Source organism: Canis lupus, chromosome 9 (assembly GCF_048164855.1).
Source record: "Canis lupus baileyi chromosome 9, mCanLup2.hap1, whole genome shotgun sequence".
Taxonomy (NCBI): Eukaryota; Metazoa; Chordata; class Mammalia; order Carnivora; family Canidae; genus Canis; species Canis lupus.
The window spans coordinates 49,663,676-49,682,642 of record NC_132846.1 but is presented as its reverse complement, the minus strand read 5'-3'; the positions used below and the strand labels follow the sequence as shown (position 1 = coordinate 49,682,642).

At 39.2% G+C, this 18,967-nt stretch overlaps 1 protein-coding gene across 1 annotated transcript in view; it reads left to right on the top strand.

The window, feature by feature from the left end:
* The window catches only part of NEK9 (NIMA related kinase 9), a 38,480-nt gene that overhangs the window by 10,222 nt on the left and 9,291 nt on the right, over positions 1-18,967 (top strand). Inside the window, exons 7-18 of the mRNA XM_072839365.1 lie at positions 174-284; positions 1,321-1,385; positions 4,195-4,245; positions 4,706-4,898; positions 6,949-7,093; positions 8,011-8,211; positions 8,403-8,449; positions 9,723-9,878; positions 11,861-11,969; positions 13,088-13,249; positions 16,445-16,615; positions 17,388-17,447. Of these exons, the coding sequence (XP_072695466.1) occupies positions 174-284; positions 1,321-1,385; positions 4,195-4,245; positions 4,706-4,898; positions 6,949-7,093; positions 8,011-8,211; positions 8,403-8,449; positions 9,723-9,878; positions 11,861-11,969; positions 13,088-13,249; positions 16,445-16,615; positions 17,388-17,447 (1,471 nt within the window). The remainder of the gene's footprint in view (positions 1-173; positions 285-1,320; positions 1,386-4,194; positions 4,246-4,705; positions 4,899-6,948; positions 7,094-8,010; positions 8,212-8,402; positions 8,450-9,722; positions 9,879-11,860; positions 11,970-13,087; positions 13,250-16,444; positions 16,616-17,387; positions 17,448-18,967) is intronic.

Genomic DNA, 18,967 nt, shown 5'->3' with positions numbered 1-18,967 from the left:
CAACAGTGTATCCCTAGCTATTTCTTGCTGATGCATACTCAGTTATAAAAGAAATCAAACCTAATACAGAACAATTGCCATTTCTTTAAAAAAAAGTAGTCACAGACATCTCGGAACCCCTACTGATAGATTATATAATCTTTATATAACCAAGAATAATCATTTTCTTATAGAATCCACTCAACTTGTGTGTGAAGATTGTACAAGGAATCCGGGCCATGGAAGTTGATTCTAGCCAGTACTCTTTGGAACTGATTCAAATGGTCCATGCATGCCTTGACCAGGTAAGTGTGACTTAACATGTTGATTTCAGTTGAGGGTTTTCCCTTTCCACCATAGTGTTTGGAGTATGGTATGCATACTTTGTGCAGATTCCTGCATAAAACCACATTCACTTCCCAGGGTAGAATATATTTTGACTATACCCAGAAGAATAAGCATTGGCAATTCATGATAGTTATTTGTTGTAGGCAACAAATCCTTAAGCTTTATTCTGCTTTATTCTTACTTTACTGATTTGTGAAATTATCTTACCATCTAAATTGTGCTCCATTTTTTATGATTAAGATTAATTTTTATAAATTGATTTACAGAATTTTAGTCAGAGTTCCTAGTGTGCAGAATATATATAATTCTTATATCTCACAGTTGCCTTGTAGTCTAGCTCTAGGTTGGTATTATTCAAAATATGGTTTGTGAACCATAGGTGTTAGAATTGCTAAGGGATGGAAGAGTTTTACAAATAAAAAATGAAGTTTCCTGAGTCCCACCCCAGACCAACTGGATCAGAATCTCTATAGATAAGGCCCAGAAATCTTTATTTATAACAAGCACTCTGGGAGATTTTTTGTGCTATATATATTGCAATTTAAGAGGCAGTACCATACTGAACAAATAAGGAATGTGCATTCTCATTCACATACAAGTATTGATGATAATGAGATGATATGCACGAAACATGGAATGTGACATAGGAATTTTTTTTTTTTAAACAAAAGGATAATATACAGTGATCTTGGAGTAATCAGCATACAGCCTTCTAAGGGGAAGTAAAATTCCTCTTTAGATCCCATTTTGCCGTTTTCCTTTGGTTTTTTTTGTTTGTTTGTTTTGTTTTTTAAGATTTTATTTATTCATGGGAGACACAGAGAGGCAGAGATGGGAGAAGCAGGCTCTCTGCAGGGAGCCCAATGTGGAACTCAGTCCCAGGACCCCGGGGTCATGACCTGAGCCAAGGCAGATGCTCAACCCCTGAGATACCCACAGTGCCCCATTGCTGTTTTCCTTTAAATTAAAACTAACCCAGTTTGTACTTTTTAGGATCCTGAGCAGAGACCCACAGCAGATGAACTTCTGGATCGCCCCCTTCTCAGGAAACGCAGGAGGTAAAGTACAGAGAAGTCACTTTCTTGTCTTTCTTTGGATAGTTAACTGCTAAAGACCTGATCAGAGGACCACAAGAGAGGGCATCGTTTCCTGATGTGGCCGCTCTGATGCCATTTTCTAGCAACATCTCTGTTTTCTTTTCTTTTCCTTTTTTTTTTTTTCTTTTTAAGATTTTATTTATTTATTCCTGAGAGACACAGAAGGAGGGGCAGAGACATAGGCAGAGGGAGAAGCAGGCTCCATGCAGGAAGCCCGATGTGGGACTCAATCCCAGAACTCCAGGATCACACCCTTAGCCAAAGGCAGATGCTCAACCTCTGAGCCACTCAGGTGTCCCAACATCTCTTTTTATTGCTTGAGAGAAACTCCTGACTTTACTTTGTTAGTCTGTGCTATTTTGTTCTGAATATATACTGATGAGACCCTAGCACCCTGCACTCCTCTCATCTGTGAGTTTTCATCTAGAATTGGAGCATTAGAGTATAGAAATTAAGAAAGGAGAGCTCTGGACTCAGACATTCTTAGGTTTGTATCTGAATTCTATTATTTTCTTTGTCAAGTTCTTTAACATCTCTGTTCTTTAGTTTTCTCCTCTGTAAAGTCAGGTAGGGTAAGGATTAAGAGAGGTAATGCATATAAATTGCTTAGCCCAGGGCTTGGCACAAGATGCTCAGTGATTGTCAGATAGTAGTATGGATTTAGAGTGGGCCTTTGTTTTTCAGCGCATTCGTTTAGATGGTATGTTGCAGTCAGAGGAGTTTTCTTATGCTCATTTCCTGAAATCAAGCTTGCCTGATTATTGGCAGGTTACTTCCTGAGATTTTTTTCTGTGTTCAGGGTCTCTAGAGGTAGGAAGGAGGTCCTTTATTCCTCACATCCTATAGGAGGCTTCAAACCCAAACTTATTTTTTTTTTTTTCAAACCCAAACACAAAGGAAAATGTGTTGTTATTCTTTCTTTTTTAAAAAGTAATCTCTACACCCATCACAATCCTAAGATCAGGAGTTGCATCCTCCTTTGACTAAGCCAGCCAGCATCCTTTTATTATTCTCATCCTGTTATATTCTCATCCTGTTATACTCTTTTTGTCTTACTGTCCTTCTTCCTCCCCTACCAGTTCTTTGTTTCTATAACTTCCCAATATTTAAACCTTTCCTCTGCTCTTTTTCTTTTCTTTTTTTTTTAAAGATTTTATTTATTTATTCATGATAGAGAGAGAGAGAGAGAGAGAGGCAGAGACACAGGCAGAGGGAGAAGCAGGCTCCGTGCCAGGAGCCTGACACGGGACTCGACACCGTGACTCCAGGATTGTGCCCTGGGCCAAAGGCAGGCGCCAAACCGCTGAGCCACCCAGGGATCCCCTCCTCTGCTCTTTTTCAAGTCTTGCCCATAGATACGTTAAGTATATATTTAATTCCATAATCTTTGCTATTCGGTCAGTACCTTTATTTTGTTGTGTCATTTAATCTTTTTTATTTTGTTGTGTCATTTAATCTTTTTTGGTTCTTTTTCAGTTAAGGTCTAGTTAGTGTTTTAGTGTCTAGAATTACATATAATACTCCAGAAACAGCACTATGACCTTCTACTTATGTTTGATGCATATTCCAGCAGTATAATATGCTGGTCAAGTATATTTAAATTTTTTATCTGGCTTATTTTCCCCAACAGTAAAATCACTATTTAAATTTTTTTTCAAATATTTTCATTGATAATTTTTTATTGCAATTTTTATTGAGATAATTATAGATCTACACACAGTACTTCATTAGAACTTTGTACTTTGATGGAAAAACATAAGACAAAGAGCTTTCCAGGTAGAGCACAGATAGAGCAAACTGTAGAAAATATTCAGGAAACACTAAGTCCTACTTGATTAGTGGGTCTAGACCTGGGGCTCTCAATAAGCAACACCTCAAGGGTTTTCAAAAAATACTGATGCCTAAGGAATTCAGCTATAAGTGTTTTAGACAGAATGAGAACCCTGAGCAAGAATATGGGAAGTAAGTATAAGGAAAGAAGGCTGGAAAGGTAGGTAAAGAATCTTGAATGCTGGACAAGGGGATCTGTGCTTAATTCAAACTATAGTACAGTAGTGGATGTTTATGAGAGGGTAGTTCATGTGATAAGGGGCATGCTTAAGGAAGACTCATTTAGCAAACTAATCTCAGTGTTAAATCAATAGAGGACCAATAAAGTGGATTGGCACTGTGGTGAGTTAGACCTATTAGGATGTGCTACAGCAGTCTAGGTGGGAAGCAAAGCTGCTCAGAGCTAAGGTGGCAAGCCTGGAGGGGAGAGGTGAATATAAAGGGCACCATATAGGTAGAATCTCTAGGACTTGAATATTAAAGAGGGACAGCGTAGGAGTTTTAAGCCTAGTTCACTGGGAGAATGGGGAGTGCCAGTTATAGAAATAAAAGAATCAGAAAGAAAAGCTGTATGGGAAAAAGAGAATGAGCTGAGGTTTAAAGATAGTGAGTTTGGGAAGTCAGTGGGTAGCCTGGATGGAGAGGTCAGCAGGTACTCAAAATGTGCAACAGAGGTTCTCTAGGTTCTCTGTTCCAGCTTGGAACATTTCTTGAAGAAAGAAAACAAATGGCCCCAAACTGCTGTCCCCCTCATATTTAATGATTGTCCAAAGTCAGGCCTATGTAACTGTTTGAATGGTATTGAGGTACTTTTCCCAAAGTATTGTCATGTTGCAGGAGGTATATTGTTTATAGAGGATTAAATCTATGAAATGTATTAAAGAGACACTGGTACAGTGTAACAACTATTCTTTTACTCATGTATCTTTTCTTTTGGTAGAGAGATGGAGGAAAAAGTCACACTGCTTAATGCACCTACAAAAAGACCAAGGTAATGCCTAGGAGACTCATAAAAACTGAAATACCTTAAATTACCATTAGGAGGTCTTTCTTTCTTTGGTCCATGCATTGTTTGATCCCTGTAAGTAGCCTTTGAGAAGCATCCTTTGAGAAGCCAACATCTACAGAAATGTCAGCTAGTCATTTCTGAGAAAACAGAAGGCTATAATTTCATCCTCATGCTGAAGTGGACATCATTACCATGATGAATGTTGAAATTTGAAAAGTGTAGGTGTTATGGACCAGACTGGAATCTGATCTGGCTGAGCTGTGATGAAGCCCTGAGGCAGAAATTGCAAGGCCTGCTCTGATAGAGGGTTGAAATAAGTTGTCGAGAAAAAACATACTTTCGCATGCCATAATTGGCAGTTCTTCTCTGGGAACACTGGAAGCATTTTTCTTTGATATAGTTTTTATGTTAAATGTGCCTTTGTTCTGGGGGTTGTTGACAGGTCAAGCACTGTGACTGAAGCACCCATTGCTGTGGTAACATCACGAACCAGTGAAGTCTATGTTTGGGGCGGTGGAAAATCCACTCCCCAGAAACTGGATGTCATCAAGAGTGGCTGTAGTGCCCGGCAGGTGTGTGCAGGGAATACCCACTTTGCTGTGGTCACAGTGGAGAAGGAACTATACACCTGGGTGGTAAGTGAAAGCTAAGTACTTTAGAACAGTGATGTAAGCCTAATTGTTTATTGGGCTGAGGATGTCTAAGTATTTTATTAGTTGAGTGTGCTGTGGGAATGGCAGCATGGGGTGATGGAACGTAAGCTCTTATGAGACCAGGGATTTTGTCTGTTTAGTTCACTGACGTATCTTTCCCCAGTGCCTGGTACATATTAGGTCATTTGTAAATGTTTTTTTTTGAATGAATGAATCAAAGAAGACGGAAGGAAAGAATGAATGAAAAGTGCCCTAGGTCTGGACTCAGGAGACTGGACTCTCGTTTACAGCTGAGTGATTTCAGAGTCACTTAATTATTCCATTGCCATGAGTTTCAGAGCAACTAGTACATGTGAAATAGTTTTATAAACAAATGAAGCAGTGTACCACATCAGGAAAATTCTAAGACCTTTATCAGTGATTGAAAATGGCTAGGTATATCTTCAGTAGAATTTTCCTTTGTTCCCTCTTTCACCCTGTCTCTACCTTCTGGAACAATTTGCATATATTTGCTGTTTCCTTACTCCTGCTCATTCATCATTTGCCTACAATGCGGCTTCCATCCCTGACACTTGATTGAAACCACTCTTTAAAAAAATGACCTCTAAGTTGTGAATATAAAACAGATACTTTGATGTCCTTACTTTCCTTGACCTTCCAGCAGCATTTTTGACCGAGTTAATCACTCTCTCCTTGTAGCTTTGTCTTCCCTTGGCTTCCATGAGAGCTTCTTCTCTTGGCTTTTATCTTGTCTCTTTGGCTGTGCCTCCTAACTAGTTTTAGGCTGCTTTTCCTTTACCCAGCCTTGTCTTAGGCCCTCAGTTCTTCTCACTATTCCTCTTCTTTCTGGGAGAGCTCATTTTCTCCAGCAGCTTCTCCACAAGTAAAGGTTTGTCCTCAGTGTGTGACAGAGTAGACACTCAATTATTAATAGATTGAAAGAAGGATGGAATGATTGGGCCTCTGTTACAGAATGTTAACTGTTACTTCCTTAAAACCCCATCCCTTAAATAAGTAGCCCATGGGGGGCTTCCAGAGATGGAGTGAAATTATTGTCCCTTCAAAAACATTTGGATAAGGACTTACAGTTGAATTCTTGTATGAAAAGATTTACTTTTCTCTATAAAACTGATGAAACATGATTTAGAACTACTCTTGGTACTATATAACAGCCTCTTGGATGCAGCCAGATTCTTTATAATTGTTCCATAGTTCAAGGAAACTGACCAAAATTCATAAAACTTCTAGTAAGGATTTCCAAGAGACTATACTCCTATAGAAAGCAATCAAGGTAGACTATATAAAGAATTTCTTTTTTTTTTTTTAAGATTTTATTTATTTATTCATGAAAGATACAGAGAGAGAAAGGCAGAGACGTAGGCAGAGGGAGAAGCAGGCTCCAGGCAGGGATCCTGATGTGGGACTTGATCCTGAGACTGAGGATCACACCCTGAGTCAGGGGCAGGTGCTCAACCGCTGAGCCACCCAGGCGTCCCAAGAATTTCTTTTCACCAACACCCATAATTAAATATAAAAGCCTTAGACTTGAAGGAGAAAGACAAAATTGGGAATGTGTTCTTTTAAGTCTTGATAGGTATTAGTCTGGATGCTTTTTAAGTCTTTACCTGTTGGCAGGGATTTTTATACTGCCTATCATTAAAAGGCTTAATCTCCTTACTGATTTTTTTTTTTTCATTTCTAAATTTTCAGCTGATTTTTTCCTATGGTTTTTTTGATAAGAAGTTATATTGGGCAGCCCGGGTGGCTCAGCGGTTTAGCGCCGCCTTCAGTCCAGGGCCTGATCCTGGAGACCCGGGATCAAGTCCCACATCAGGCTTCCTGCATGGAGCCTGCTTCTCCCTCTGCCTGTGTCTCTGCCTCTCTCTCTTTCTCTCTCTCTCATGAATAAATAAATAAAATCTTAAAAAAAAAAAGTTTTAAAAAAAAAAAAAAAAAAAAAAAAAGAAGTTATATTGAAGAGTAGCTTTTGGCATGAAAAGTTAAAACTTCACAAGACCTCTTTATTTCACAGAACATGCAAGGGGGTACTAAACTCCATGGTCAGCTGGGCCACGGAGACAAAGCCTCCTACCGACAGCCAAAGCATGTGGAAAAGTTGCAAGGCAAAGCTATCCGTCAGGTGTCATGTGGTGATGATTTCACTGTCTGCGTGACAGGTAAGCCATCAACAGAAAGCATGCCATGCATTTGACATGGGGTATTGTACTGAATGCTCTGCAATTTCAGTGGGATTTTATAGCAAAAGACAGTATTCTAAGAACCAAAGACAGCAGACACACACATTAATAACAAAAGCCCAATTTGCAATGGTATTAGTGTGGGGTGATAAGCAAAGAAAGGCACGTGGATAACAGAGAAGAGGTGGGATCAGGAGAAAGATGTTGTATGTTCCAGTTGGAGGGAAAAATAATGTTACCACCTCGTCAGGTATGGATAACACCAAATCAGAAATAAAGAGCTGAAGTTTAATTTAGTCTTTTTTAAGCCGTTTACATTTTTTTTTTCAAAAAATTTTTAAAAATATTTTATTTATTTATTTATTCATGAGAGACAGAGAGAGAGAGAGAGGGGCAGAGACACAGGCAGAGGGAGAAGCAGGCTCCACGCAGGGAGCCCGACGTGGGACCCAATCCCGGGTCTCCAGGATCATGCCTTGGGCTGAAGGCAGCGCCAAATCGCTGAGCCACCCGGGCTGCCCTTTTTTCTCAAAATTTTATTTAAATTCTAGTTAGTTACCATACAGTGCAAGTTGGTTTCAGGAGTAGAATTCAGTGATTCATCCCTTCCATATAACACCCAGTGCTAAAATTTAGTTTTCATCTTGCCATTAGTTACTTTTTCTTTTCTCTAGAAAATAGAGATGGCCCCAATAAAATTTCAACATAGTACTACCACCTTTTAAAAATTGTTATAACGTACCCATGATCCCCTAAATAGAAGCAACTCTAGACTTTTGTGGTCTATCCTTCAGATTTCTCTGGTGAAATCATTTCATATGAAATCCCTGGATGAGATAGTTTCATTCCAGTCCTGTCCAGCTTTCTGATAGGTTATGCCTTCCTTCCTTTTGCAGATGAGGGTCAGCTCTATGCCTTTGGATCCGATTATTATGGCTGCATGGGGGTAGACAAGGTTGCTGGGCCCGAAGTACTAGAACCAATGCAGTTGAACTTCTTCCTGAACAATCCAGTGGAGCAGGTCTCCTGTGGAGATAATCATGTGGTGGTTTTGACACGAAACAAAGAAGTCTATTCTTGGGGCTGTGGCGAATATGGTAGGTGTAGCCTTGTCTCTGTCCACTTATTCCCAGGAGCCAACTTGACTTCAAGCTTGTATGCTTCTAAGCATATCATGTAGCTTATACTTGAGAAGTGTTGATTCAGTAAAAGAGAATGTCGTTATAGAACATTTTCATTGGGAAAGAGGACCTCATCTTAATGGTTTTCTTTCTTATGTGTATCTCAGGACGACTGGGTCTGGATTCAGAAGAGGATTATTATACACCACAAAAGGTAAACTCATAAGCAGCTTCTTCCTAAAGCTTATGTAGGTCACTCAGACTCCAGTAATAACACAGACTCCTCTTTCCCTGACCCCTCATGTCAAGGTGTTTATTTCTGAAATATTTTCTATCTGAGAGACTGACAGTCCGGGATTCCTGATTTAGCACTATGTGACCTTGTCATCTGACTAAACCATAAACACTTGAGAAGGAGGATATAGCCATTGTGGATACCCTGGAGTCACATTTTATTCAGGAATGAGAGCTAAAATCTGCATGTACCATGACAAAGACACATTGAGAAAAAAAAAAAAAAAAAAGACACATGAGCTAAATACACCCCAGAAAATTCCTTGGGAAGATATTGGAAAGCAATATATTCCCTCTTAACCCCACACAGCCACTTTCCCGTCTGATTTCTACAGTTGAACTCCAGATGAAATGTGTGTTTGTATTTTAGGGGTCATGTTATATGAAACATAATACCTAATTACTCTCAGCACTGCAGCAGCTAGCCCTGCAGGAGTTTGCGCAGGAGCTGAAAGCAGCTGCAAGAGGAGCATGGTCATCTGTCTCATACTCACCCTAGGATGCAGGCTCGCCTGCCCACCGGAAGGGTGACTGTAATCAACTGTATCATTCACTGTTAACTCTGTTTATTTGCATTTTAAAAATTAAACATATTATTTGTGGGACCGTGGCTGTTCCTCTTCTGAAAAGGCTTTTTTAGAAACACTGAAGTTTGAGTTTTCAAGTTTCACAGACAATGATCCTGTCACCTTACCATTCCCCAGCCCTGTTTAGTTAGCTTAAAGGATGTGAGCCAGGACTTGGAAGTCCTGGCTGCTGATTCAGTACACTGTCACTTCACTTATAATGTGACCAGACTAGGACCCTTTAGGGCTACTGAGTTTCTTCTATAGCTGCTGTGGGGCCTACCATTTCAGGGGACAAAATCAGCAATGGGTTGAAGCTTCTCCTTTCCCAATGTTTTCAGAGAAGTCTTTGTAGGAAGGACCTACTGCTAAAACAAACTGACAAGACTGTCTGTTTAGCCAACCTGGAAATGCCTTCTTTTATTTTATTATCAAACCTGAGCTCCTTGTTGAAAACCATAGTGTTTAAACTGCTGGGAAAATCTGAAGAGGATATAGCAGTCTTTACTGTGGGCAGTTCTGCTAAATGTGGGACATCACTTTTGATGGAATTTGAGGGTTGTGTCCTAATGCAAGTTACGTTTGGGGGATTTTTTTTTTCCTGATTTTTTTTTTTTTTCCGTGCAGGTGGATGTTCCCAAGGCCTTGATTATTGTCGCAGTTCAGTGTGGCTGTGATGGGACATTTCTGCTGACCCAGTCAGGCAAAGTGCTAGCCTGTGGACTCAATGAATTTAACAAGCTGGGTCTGAATCAGTGCATGTCTGGAATCATCAACCATGAAGTGAGTACCCTCTTTGGTGCCTTAACCACACTGTCACAATTTCTCTTAGGTTGGAATTTCTTTGAGAATGCTATTGGTTAGTGACCGTGGAATTTTACCTAAGAATAAAGATTTTGCAGATACCATTTATTATGTTCAATGAAAGAAGCTAGCCATGAAAGAGTATACACCATGTGATTCCAATTATATGGAGTTTAAGAACAGGCAAAATCAACTTATGATGGCAGAAGTCAAAGTAGTGATTACTTCTGGGAAAAGGTATATGAGTATTAACAGAAGGGATCCTAGAATCATGGAAATGGTCTATATTTTGATCTGAGTGATGGTTTTACATTCATATACATACAGAAAAAATTTTCAATCTGTACAATATTTTATAATGTATTATGCCACAATAAATAAATTTATTACAAAGAATCAAGTGATGGAATTCAGGTACCTATTTCTACTCTATCACTGAAATAGGTACAAGAAAATTTACATGAAAAGAAACATTTTCTTTTTTTCTCTCTCTCTTTTTTTTTTTTTTTTTTTTTGAAAAGAAACATTTTCCTGTATCACCTCCCTGAAGAGTTTTTTTAGATTTATTGCTGCAAAATCACTGATCCTGTTCAGGCCTAGTGAATATAATTACCATTCACTTCCTTCAAGGATATCATGAAATTTACCACTGTTATTAAGACTTCATTTCCTTAAAAAAAAAAAAAAAAAAAAAAAAGACTTCATTTTCTCCTTATGTTAATATGATGAGTTTTTTTCATGTACTAAAGAATCAAATTAAGAGACAAAAGTTTTCAAGGGTGCCTGCCTGGCTCAGTTGGTGGAGTGTATAAGACTCTTAATCTCAGGGTCATGAGTTTAAGCCTCACTTTGGGCATGGAGCCTACTTTAAAAAACAGGGCACCTGGGTGGTTGAGCATTTGCCTTTGACTCAGGTCGTGATCCTGGGGTCTGGGGACCAAGACCCGCATCCAGCTCCCTGTGAGGATCCTGCTTCTCCCTCTGACTGTGTCTCTGCTTCTCTCTCTGTGCTTTTCATGAATAAATAAATAAATCTTAGAAAAATACAATAAATTTAAAAATGTAAAAAAAGAGAGAGAGACACAAAAGTTTCCTGACTCAGGGAATAAGAGTTTTTAAGTGGGCCTCTTGGGTGGCTCAGTTGGTTAAGCATCTGACTCTCAGGTTATGATCTCAGGGTCTTGACATCAAGCCCTGCTTCAGGCTCTGTGCTCAACATGGAGTGTGTTTGTCCCTCTCCCTCTGCTTCACCCACCCACCACTCTCTCTGTCTCTCTCTCTCTCTCATAAATAAATAAAATCTTAAAAAAAAAAATGTTAAGCAATCTCTGAAGTAATGATTCTCAAATGGGAAAGTACAAATTTGGGGCAAGTCTGGGAAGGGTGTCTACGTAGTTTGAAAAGGCATATTCAGAATTACCATTATTTGATTTGGGTTTTTATTATAATGTTAGGTTTGTTGTGAAATTTGAGAGGAATTTTTTAATGCTAATCTAAAGGGACGCGGGTTTTAATATGTTGAGAACTCTGCCTTGTAGATGAAATTAGATCACAGTAAACTAGTTGCTTAATGGGCCAGAGAGCGTCCTCAATATTTTAATCCTTTGCCCTGCGTTTGTTAGTATGCAGTATCTATACCAAGACAAATGTCAATGGTTCTATCCTCATGTAGACAGATACCATCTGGGATATAGAGTTCATGTTTTGCATACTTACTCTTAGATTAGGAATCTAAAACTTTTGTTGTCAGAAAGTCCTGCTTCATACACTAATTAAATTCTCTGATTACATATATGAGCTTATTTTGTCTTGTATTCAATTGGATGAAAAGTTACCTGGCACATTTTTCTTAATAACAAATTTGCTTGAAAGCCCTTTTAGTCACCATGACAGCATTTTCAGCCTACTGTCCCTTCATTTTTACCTCATGAGTCTTTGCTTTCTGTTTTACCTTGTTTCAGGCATACCACGAAATTCCCTACACAACCTCCTTTACCTTGGCCAAACAGCTCTCCTTTTATAAGATCCGTACAATTGCCCCAGGCAAGACTCACACAGCTGCTATTGATGGTGAGTTGATTTACAACTTTTATACACAAGCCTTAGTAGCTCATGCTTTTTTTCCGCTCAAGTGTTGGCTCTTCTTCTTCTTCTTCTTCTTCTTCCTTCTTCCTTCTTCCTTCTTCCTTCTTCCTTCTTCTTCCTTCTTCTTCCTTCTTCTTCCTTCTTCTTCCTCCTTCTTCTTCTTCTTCTTCTCTTTCTTCTTCTTCTTCTCTTTCTTCTTCTTCTCTTTCTTCTTCTCCTCCTCCTCCTCCTCCTTCCTCCTCCTCCTCCTCCTTCCTCCTCCTTCCTCCTCCTCCTCCTCCTTCCTCCTCCTCCTCCTCCTCCTTCCTCCCTCCTCCTTTCTTCTTCTTTTTTTTTTTTTTAAGATTTTATTTTTAAGTAGTCTCCATACCCAATGTGGGGCTCGAACCCACAATCCCAAGATCAAGAGTTGCACATTCTACTGACTGAACCAGCCAGGTGCCCCAAGTATTAGCTCTTCTTAACAATATATACATTCTGGGACACCCGGGTGGATGTTTAAGCATCTGCCTTCGGCCCTGGGTGTGATCCTGGAGTCCTAAGATCGAGTCTCACATCAGGCTCCCTGCATGGAGCCTGCTTCTCCCTCTGCCCATGTCTCTGCCTCTCTCTCTCTGTGTCTTTCATGAATAAATAAGTAAAATCTTTAAAAAAAAAAAACAATATAACAATATATACATTCTTCTATTTACTTCCTGGCATCCAGTATTATCTCATTAACAAATTAGGCATTCAAGTAAATGTTTTTTTGGTAATGATTATAAATGCAGTCAGTATATCCCTTAATAAGAATGCCACGCCTATAATTCCAGACAACTACTGCCTTTAATTAGTGCCATTTAGGAGTTTACTAAGGTAGTATCCATTTTCTACATGCAAAATACAATATTAGGGAGAAAGTACAATATTGAATCACTTCCTGGGTCAGATTGGTCATAGATCTAGATACCTTAGCTTCCCTGGGTACAAGATTGTGTGGCTGGCTTTCTATTTGTATACACTTAACAACCAGAAGCTAGTCCATGGAACTCTACATTGACTGCATTTTCCCCTCTGTTCTGTGCCCCATTTGTGCCTGTTTATTTGTTTTTATTCTCTCTTAGAGCGAGGCCGGCTGCTGACCTTTGGCTGCAACAAGTGTGGACAGCTGGGCGTTGGGAATTATAAGAAGCGTCTAGGAATCAACCTGTTGGGAGGACCCCTAGGTGGGAAGCAAGTGATCAGGGTCTCCTGCGGTGATGAGTTTACCATTGCTGCCACTGATGGTGAGTCTGTACACACCATTTCAAGCTTTCTGGATGGCTGGCTATATTTTAATGTTTGGCAGGGAAAGAGGTGGACTGGTTATTTAGATAGCTGAATCATACACTTTTTATTTACATTAAATTGGTGTCCAATTGTTATGCATTTGGAGCTTCATTAACTTCATGTGTTCAACATAGTGATTATTTAAAATAAAACAGATTTCTAGGTAATGGCAAAGTTAATATTCTAAGTTCTTTTTATTACTTTAAATATTTTGGTTAAACGTTTTAAGAATTTGGGGTGCCTGGGTGGCTCAGTCAGTTAAGTGCCTTCAGCTCAGGTCATGATCTCAGGGTCCTGGGATCGAGCCCCAAGTAGGGCTCCCCGCTCAGTGGGGAGCCTGCTTCTCCCTCTGTTTTTCTCTACCTTGTTCTTTCTCTCTTTCAGATAAATAAAATAAAATCTTTAAAATAAATAAATAAATGTTTTAAGAATAATTAAATATCTACATAAACCTGGCCCTACACCATGTTGTTTTCAATAAATGTTGGCTGGGTGACTGGAGAGAACAACATAATCTAACCTTGCTCCTTGGCCAGCCTCAGCCACACTGCAGTGATGTTCTCAGGAACTGCTAAGGTTTGAAGGGCTGAATACTGTGTGTTTCTCAGCTTCCAGAATTGGAATTGGCCTAACTGAATTTTCTTCTTTTTTCCTCTCATTGCTCTTTCTTCTCCGCAGCATCTTGCTCCTTTCACCACTCTTCTTTACCACCACTTGAGCTAGTCTTTATTCCCTTCCCTCTCTATTCTGCTTTTTAAAATTTTTTCTGTATCACCTGAACTTTTTTGATTGTTGTAGCCACTTCTTTCTGTGACTACTGAACAACAAATCACATTTCATTTTCTTATCTTTTGACTCATTTCAGTTCTTGTTGCTTATGATCTAAAATGTCTGTTTCCTCTTAGTCTGTGCCTACTGTATATACATGAGGGATCCAGGGACAGTGTCAAATAAGTACTCTGTTACCGTATTTAATTAAGTGAACCAGCTTTTGGGGTTAACCTTCTCCACTTGTCCCAAAATGAGGGATTTTAGGGAGCAAACTTAAGGTCAGATTAGATCAATGGAAATGCTACCTAGAAAGACAGAGTGAGGGTGTCACTGAGGATTAAGTGCTGCAAGTCAAGTAGCACTTCCTGACAGAGCCTCAAGAAGGTGATATTTCTTCAGTACATCTGTGTCCTTCACAAGGTCAACTCAGAATGAGGAATGTAGAGTTGAATTCCATGGCTGGGCGTATTACCTCCTAATAAATGTTTCTGTACTTCTCTGAACTATATCTCTTACACAGCCAACATAAACTGAGTGCCTACTATGTTCCAGGTCCACTTTCAGGCTCTGAGAATATAAAAGTGAGTCTCAGAAAGCCCCTATCTTTAAGGAGCTCACAGTCTAGTAGGGTAGGAGAGACATTCATATCAACAGATTAGTATAGGCAAATAGATCAGGTGCCATTGATAGTGATATCTGATCCCTCTAAACCTGGAATGCCCAGAACTCAATTCTTCTATCTCCCCCACTGTCTCCCTTAAGTTCCCCATATTCAGTGATGGCTTTATATCACCACCCCTGAACTCCAGGTTGTTATTCATCAGCCCCTGGACTTTGATGTCTAAAGGTAGGGTGGCTTTAAAGCTCAGTTTTCCCAGGTAAGTCCTCATTCATGCTTAGTGTCCAGGCTTAATCATTAATAGTACCCCTTTTCATTAAAAAATGCTCTGATTTAGATAAGTTATAGGCATCTCAGACAAACTAGTATTAATATAGTAAAAATCAGACTTTTGATTTTCTGCCCAAATCTGTTCCTCCTACACCTTTCCTATCTCACTAAATGGCAGTTTCATTCTATACTCTGCATCCCATCTATCAGCAAATCCTATTGATTATCTTCATAGTATATCTGACCCATTTCCCACCATCTTTACTCCTACAACTGGTCTCCCTTCTTCTACCTGTGGTCCCTTGCAATTGATTCTCCTCATGGTAGTCTTTTGGATCCTTTTTTTTTTTTTAATTTTTTAAAAAATTTATTTATGATAGTCACAGAGAGAGAGAGAGAGAGAGAGAGGCAGAGACATAGGCAGAGGGAGAAGCAGGCTCCATGCACCGGGAGCCCAATGTGGGATTCGATCCCGGGTCTCCAGGATCACGCCCTGGGCCAAAGACAGGAGCTAAACTGCTGTGCCACCCAGGGATCCCCCTTTTTTTTTTTTTTTTAAGATTTTATTTATTTATTTGAGATAGAGCATGTATGCACGTGCGTGCACACACACACACAAGTGTCTAGGAAGAGGCAGGGGGAGAGGTAAGAGGTGTAGAGGTAGAGAATCTCAAGCAGACTCTATGCTGAGCTCATAGCTTGAGCAGGGCTTGATCTCAGGATGTGAGTCAAAACCAAGAGTCAGATGCTTAACCAACTGAACCACCCAGGTGCCGCTACTCTTCAGAACTTCCAAAGAATTCCTATCTCAGTAAAAACCAAAGTCATTACAATGGCCTATATATGGCCCTACACAACCAGGACCCCACCTACCTCCTGACCTCTTCTCTGACCACTGTCTCCTCTCTTATTTTGTTCCAGCTGTACGGGCCTTCACATTCCTTATTCGTGATACTCATGTTACCCACATAGGACCTTTGCAGTTACTATTCTCTCTGCCTGAAAAGCTCTTCCCTTAGATAGCCACATCGTTCTCTTTTTCTCTCACTTCAATCAGATCTCTGCTCAAATGTTGACAGGTACTTCTCTGACACCCTATCTAAAATAATCATACCCCACTATTCTTTTACCACTTTTCTTTACCATTTATCCTCCATTCATAACATTTATGACTACCAGGCTTATTAGACACTTGACTGATCAGTCTCCTCCAACTAGAATGTCAGTTCCACAAGGGCAAATGACCAACAAAAGCTGAATGAGTCAATGAATGGATGGATGGATAGATGGATGGCAGTACATAGGAGAAGTGGTCATTTTTACAAGGTTGGCATCAGGAATCATTTAAGTTTTATTTATGGAAATAAACCACTTTCCCTTGTTTTGTACATAGTGGAAAATCTTTCTAACTCTAGGACATAAAGATGGGGAACCCAAAGAATAGGGAAGTCAGTTTTCTATTAAACTATCTGCTGTTTGATTTTTTTTCTAGATAATCACATTTTTGCCTGGGGCAATGGTGGTAATGGCCGCCTGGCAATGACCCCCACAGAGAGACCACATGGCTCTGATATCTGCACCTCATGGCCTCGGCCTATTTTTGGATCTCTGCATCACGTCCCAGACCTATCTTGCCGAGGCTGGCACACCATTCTCATTGTTGGTAAGGGTTTCATATATTAGGCTTGGGGTGGATTTGACAGAGAGTAGACTCATACCTAAGACTCTGATGGTCACATTCTTCGAAACCGAAGTGTCCTGAAGAAAAGAGGCTGTTCCTATAAGTCTCATAGCAGTGACACCATACCTAGTGGTGGGACAGAACACTGTCATTGCCTGAGCTTTGCTGTTTGCTACCTTCTGACCATATTTTAACATGATAACTTTGGGCTCTGCCACTTTTGCTATAAAATTGTTATCTCTAGTTGTCTTCAAATTGTTGGTTGTCTGTATTCATGCTTTTGTGAGAAACATTAAGGATACCTTTAAAAAGAAACTAAATCATATCTGTTTTCTGCATAAAGATTACTGTCATGAACTAAATTATAAAAGCCTGTGTAAAGGTTTCCAAGTCCATTCTTTTGGATCAGTGGTTTACAACCTAAGCTGCACATTAGAATCCCCCAAGGAGCTTTTAGAAATCCACTGTCCTGACCAATTAAATCAGAATATCTGGGATGGGACCTTGGTGTTGTTACTATTTAAAGCTTCCCAGGTAATTCCAAAGAACAGTTAAAGTGGAGAATTGCCACTCTACATAGTGAATATAGTTAGAGTAGCTAGTAGTGCTTTAATATCTAGAATAATAAGTAATTATAAAGTTACCTGGAAGGAGGGATAGCTGTTATCTCATAGATTAACTCCCTATTCTAGTCTTCTCACTTTTCCTGCCTATAGCTATTTATGATGCTTACCTACTGAATATTTTTCCTCAGAGAAAGTGTTGAATTCCAAGACCATCCGTTCCAATAGCAGCAGCTTATCCATCAGAACTGGTAAGTGGCAGTGTCTCAGGTACCAGTGGTTTTTCTGTACTGTAGGTCTTTGATTCCAGCAGTCTCCAAAAAAAGGAAATGGGAAATATCTTTGGGAAATGAGGAATACGGTGATCAAGAGAAAGGATCATATTTTGGTGGATTTCACAATAAGCTATGACTTTTATTACATTGTGGTCAGAGAGAGAGTACATCTTTGCCAAACAAGCATATGGAAGTAATTAAGTGGCTTGCCCAACATTGTAATGTGGCTATGTATTGTTTCTTTCCTTACCATGCTAGGGGCTATGGGTTCTGTCTGCTTTTTACTTCCACCGTATTCACAGGGTTATTCCAGCCTATAGAAACAGTCCTTCAAAACAGGCCCTCAGAATTAAAAGTTGGCTAAACTTTCAGTGTGGTTAGGAAAATCAACCCAAAGCTCTCTGATAGTTTTCCTTTGGCTGCTTTCTGCATTGTTCTCTGTTATTTGAGACTATGCCAGAAAACGAAATCTGTGTTCCTTTTTGGTTAGCCATTTGCTCTGAAGTACCTTTACTCTTCAGGATCTCAGAACCTGGATTCTGTTAGTTTGTAGAATCAAAGCAGATAAAGACTTGGAATAAAAGCAGATTAATCCCCAAATAGAAAGTTTAAAGTCTGATCTGGACTTGTACTCTAGTCACACACACATACATCATACATTTTATTCATTTCCTTTAGTACTCTGTTGCTCCGCATTTACCTGTGCATGTTAATATCGGTCACAAATGATAAAATTTCTTTTTGCTAAACGCAGCTGTTCTCTTACAGCTTTGTTTTGGTGGAACAGTATTTAACGGAAAAAATAAAATTAAAAGCACATATCCATTGGCTGGAAAATGTTAACTCCATAAGGGCAGGAATGTTCATCTTTTTAAATTTGGTAGTTTTATCCACAATGCCTAGAAGAGTGCCCGGCAAATGGTGAATACTGAATAAATATTTGCTGGTTGAATGTGTTTTTACCATCCAATGTAATATTCTACAAGAGTGGAGATGAACATCTACAAATAGTTCCCTAATGTAAAATGTAAAAAGCAAGTTGTAGCAGATTATAACGTTCAAAAACAAGCCAAATTAATATATTGCTTAAGGATACATAAATCTTTGATGATTTTTTTTAAAGAAGAAATGATAAATATAGAATAAAATCAGTAGTTACATCTAGGTAGGAGGCCAGAGAAGGAAGGAATTCACAAGGCAGGTGCAATACAGGTAGCGTTTTAGTTCAGCACTGTCTCATATATCTTTCTGCAGCAGTGGAAATGTTCTATGTCGTTGTTGTCCCACACTTGAAAAGTAGCTATTGAAGGAACTGGAATTTTATTTTATTTAAATTTTAATAGCCATATATGACTAGTGACTACCCTATTGGAAAGTACAAATCTATTTCTTCAAGTTATAGATTCATGTTTTGTTTTGTTAGGTGTCAAAACTTACACATATATTAAAAAATATCTTATTATATTTCAGATGTAACCTAATTTTTAAAAGCCATT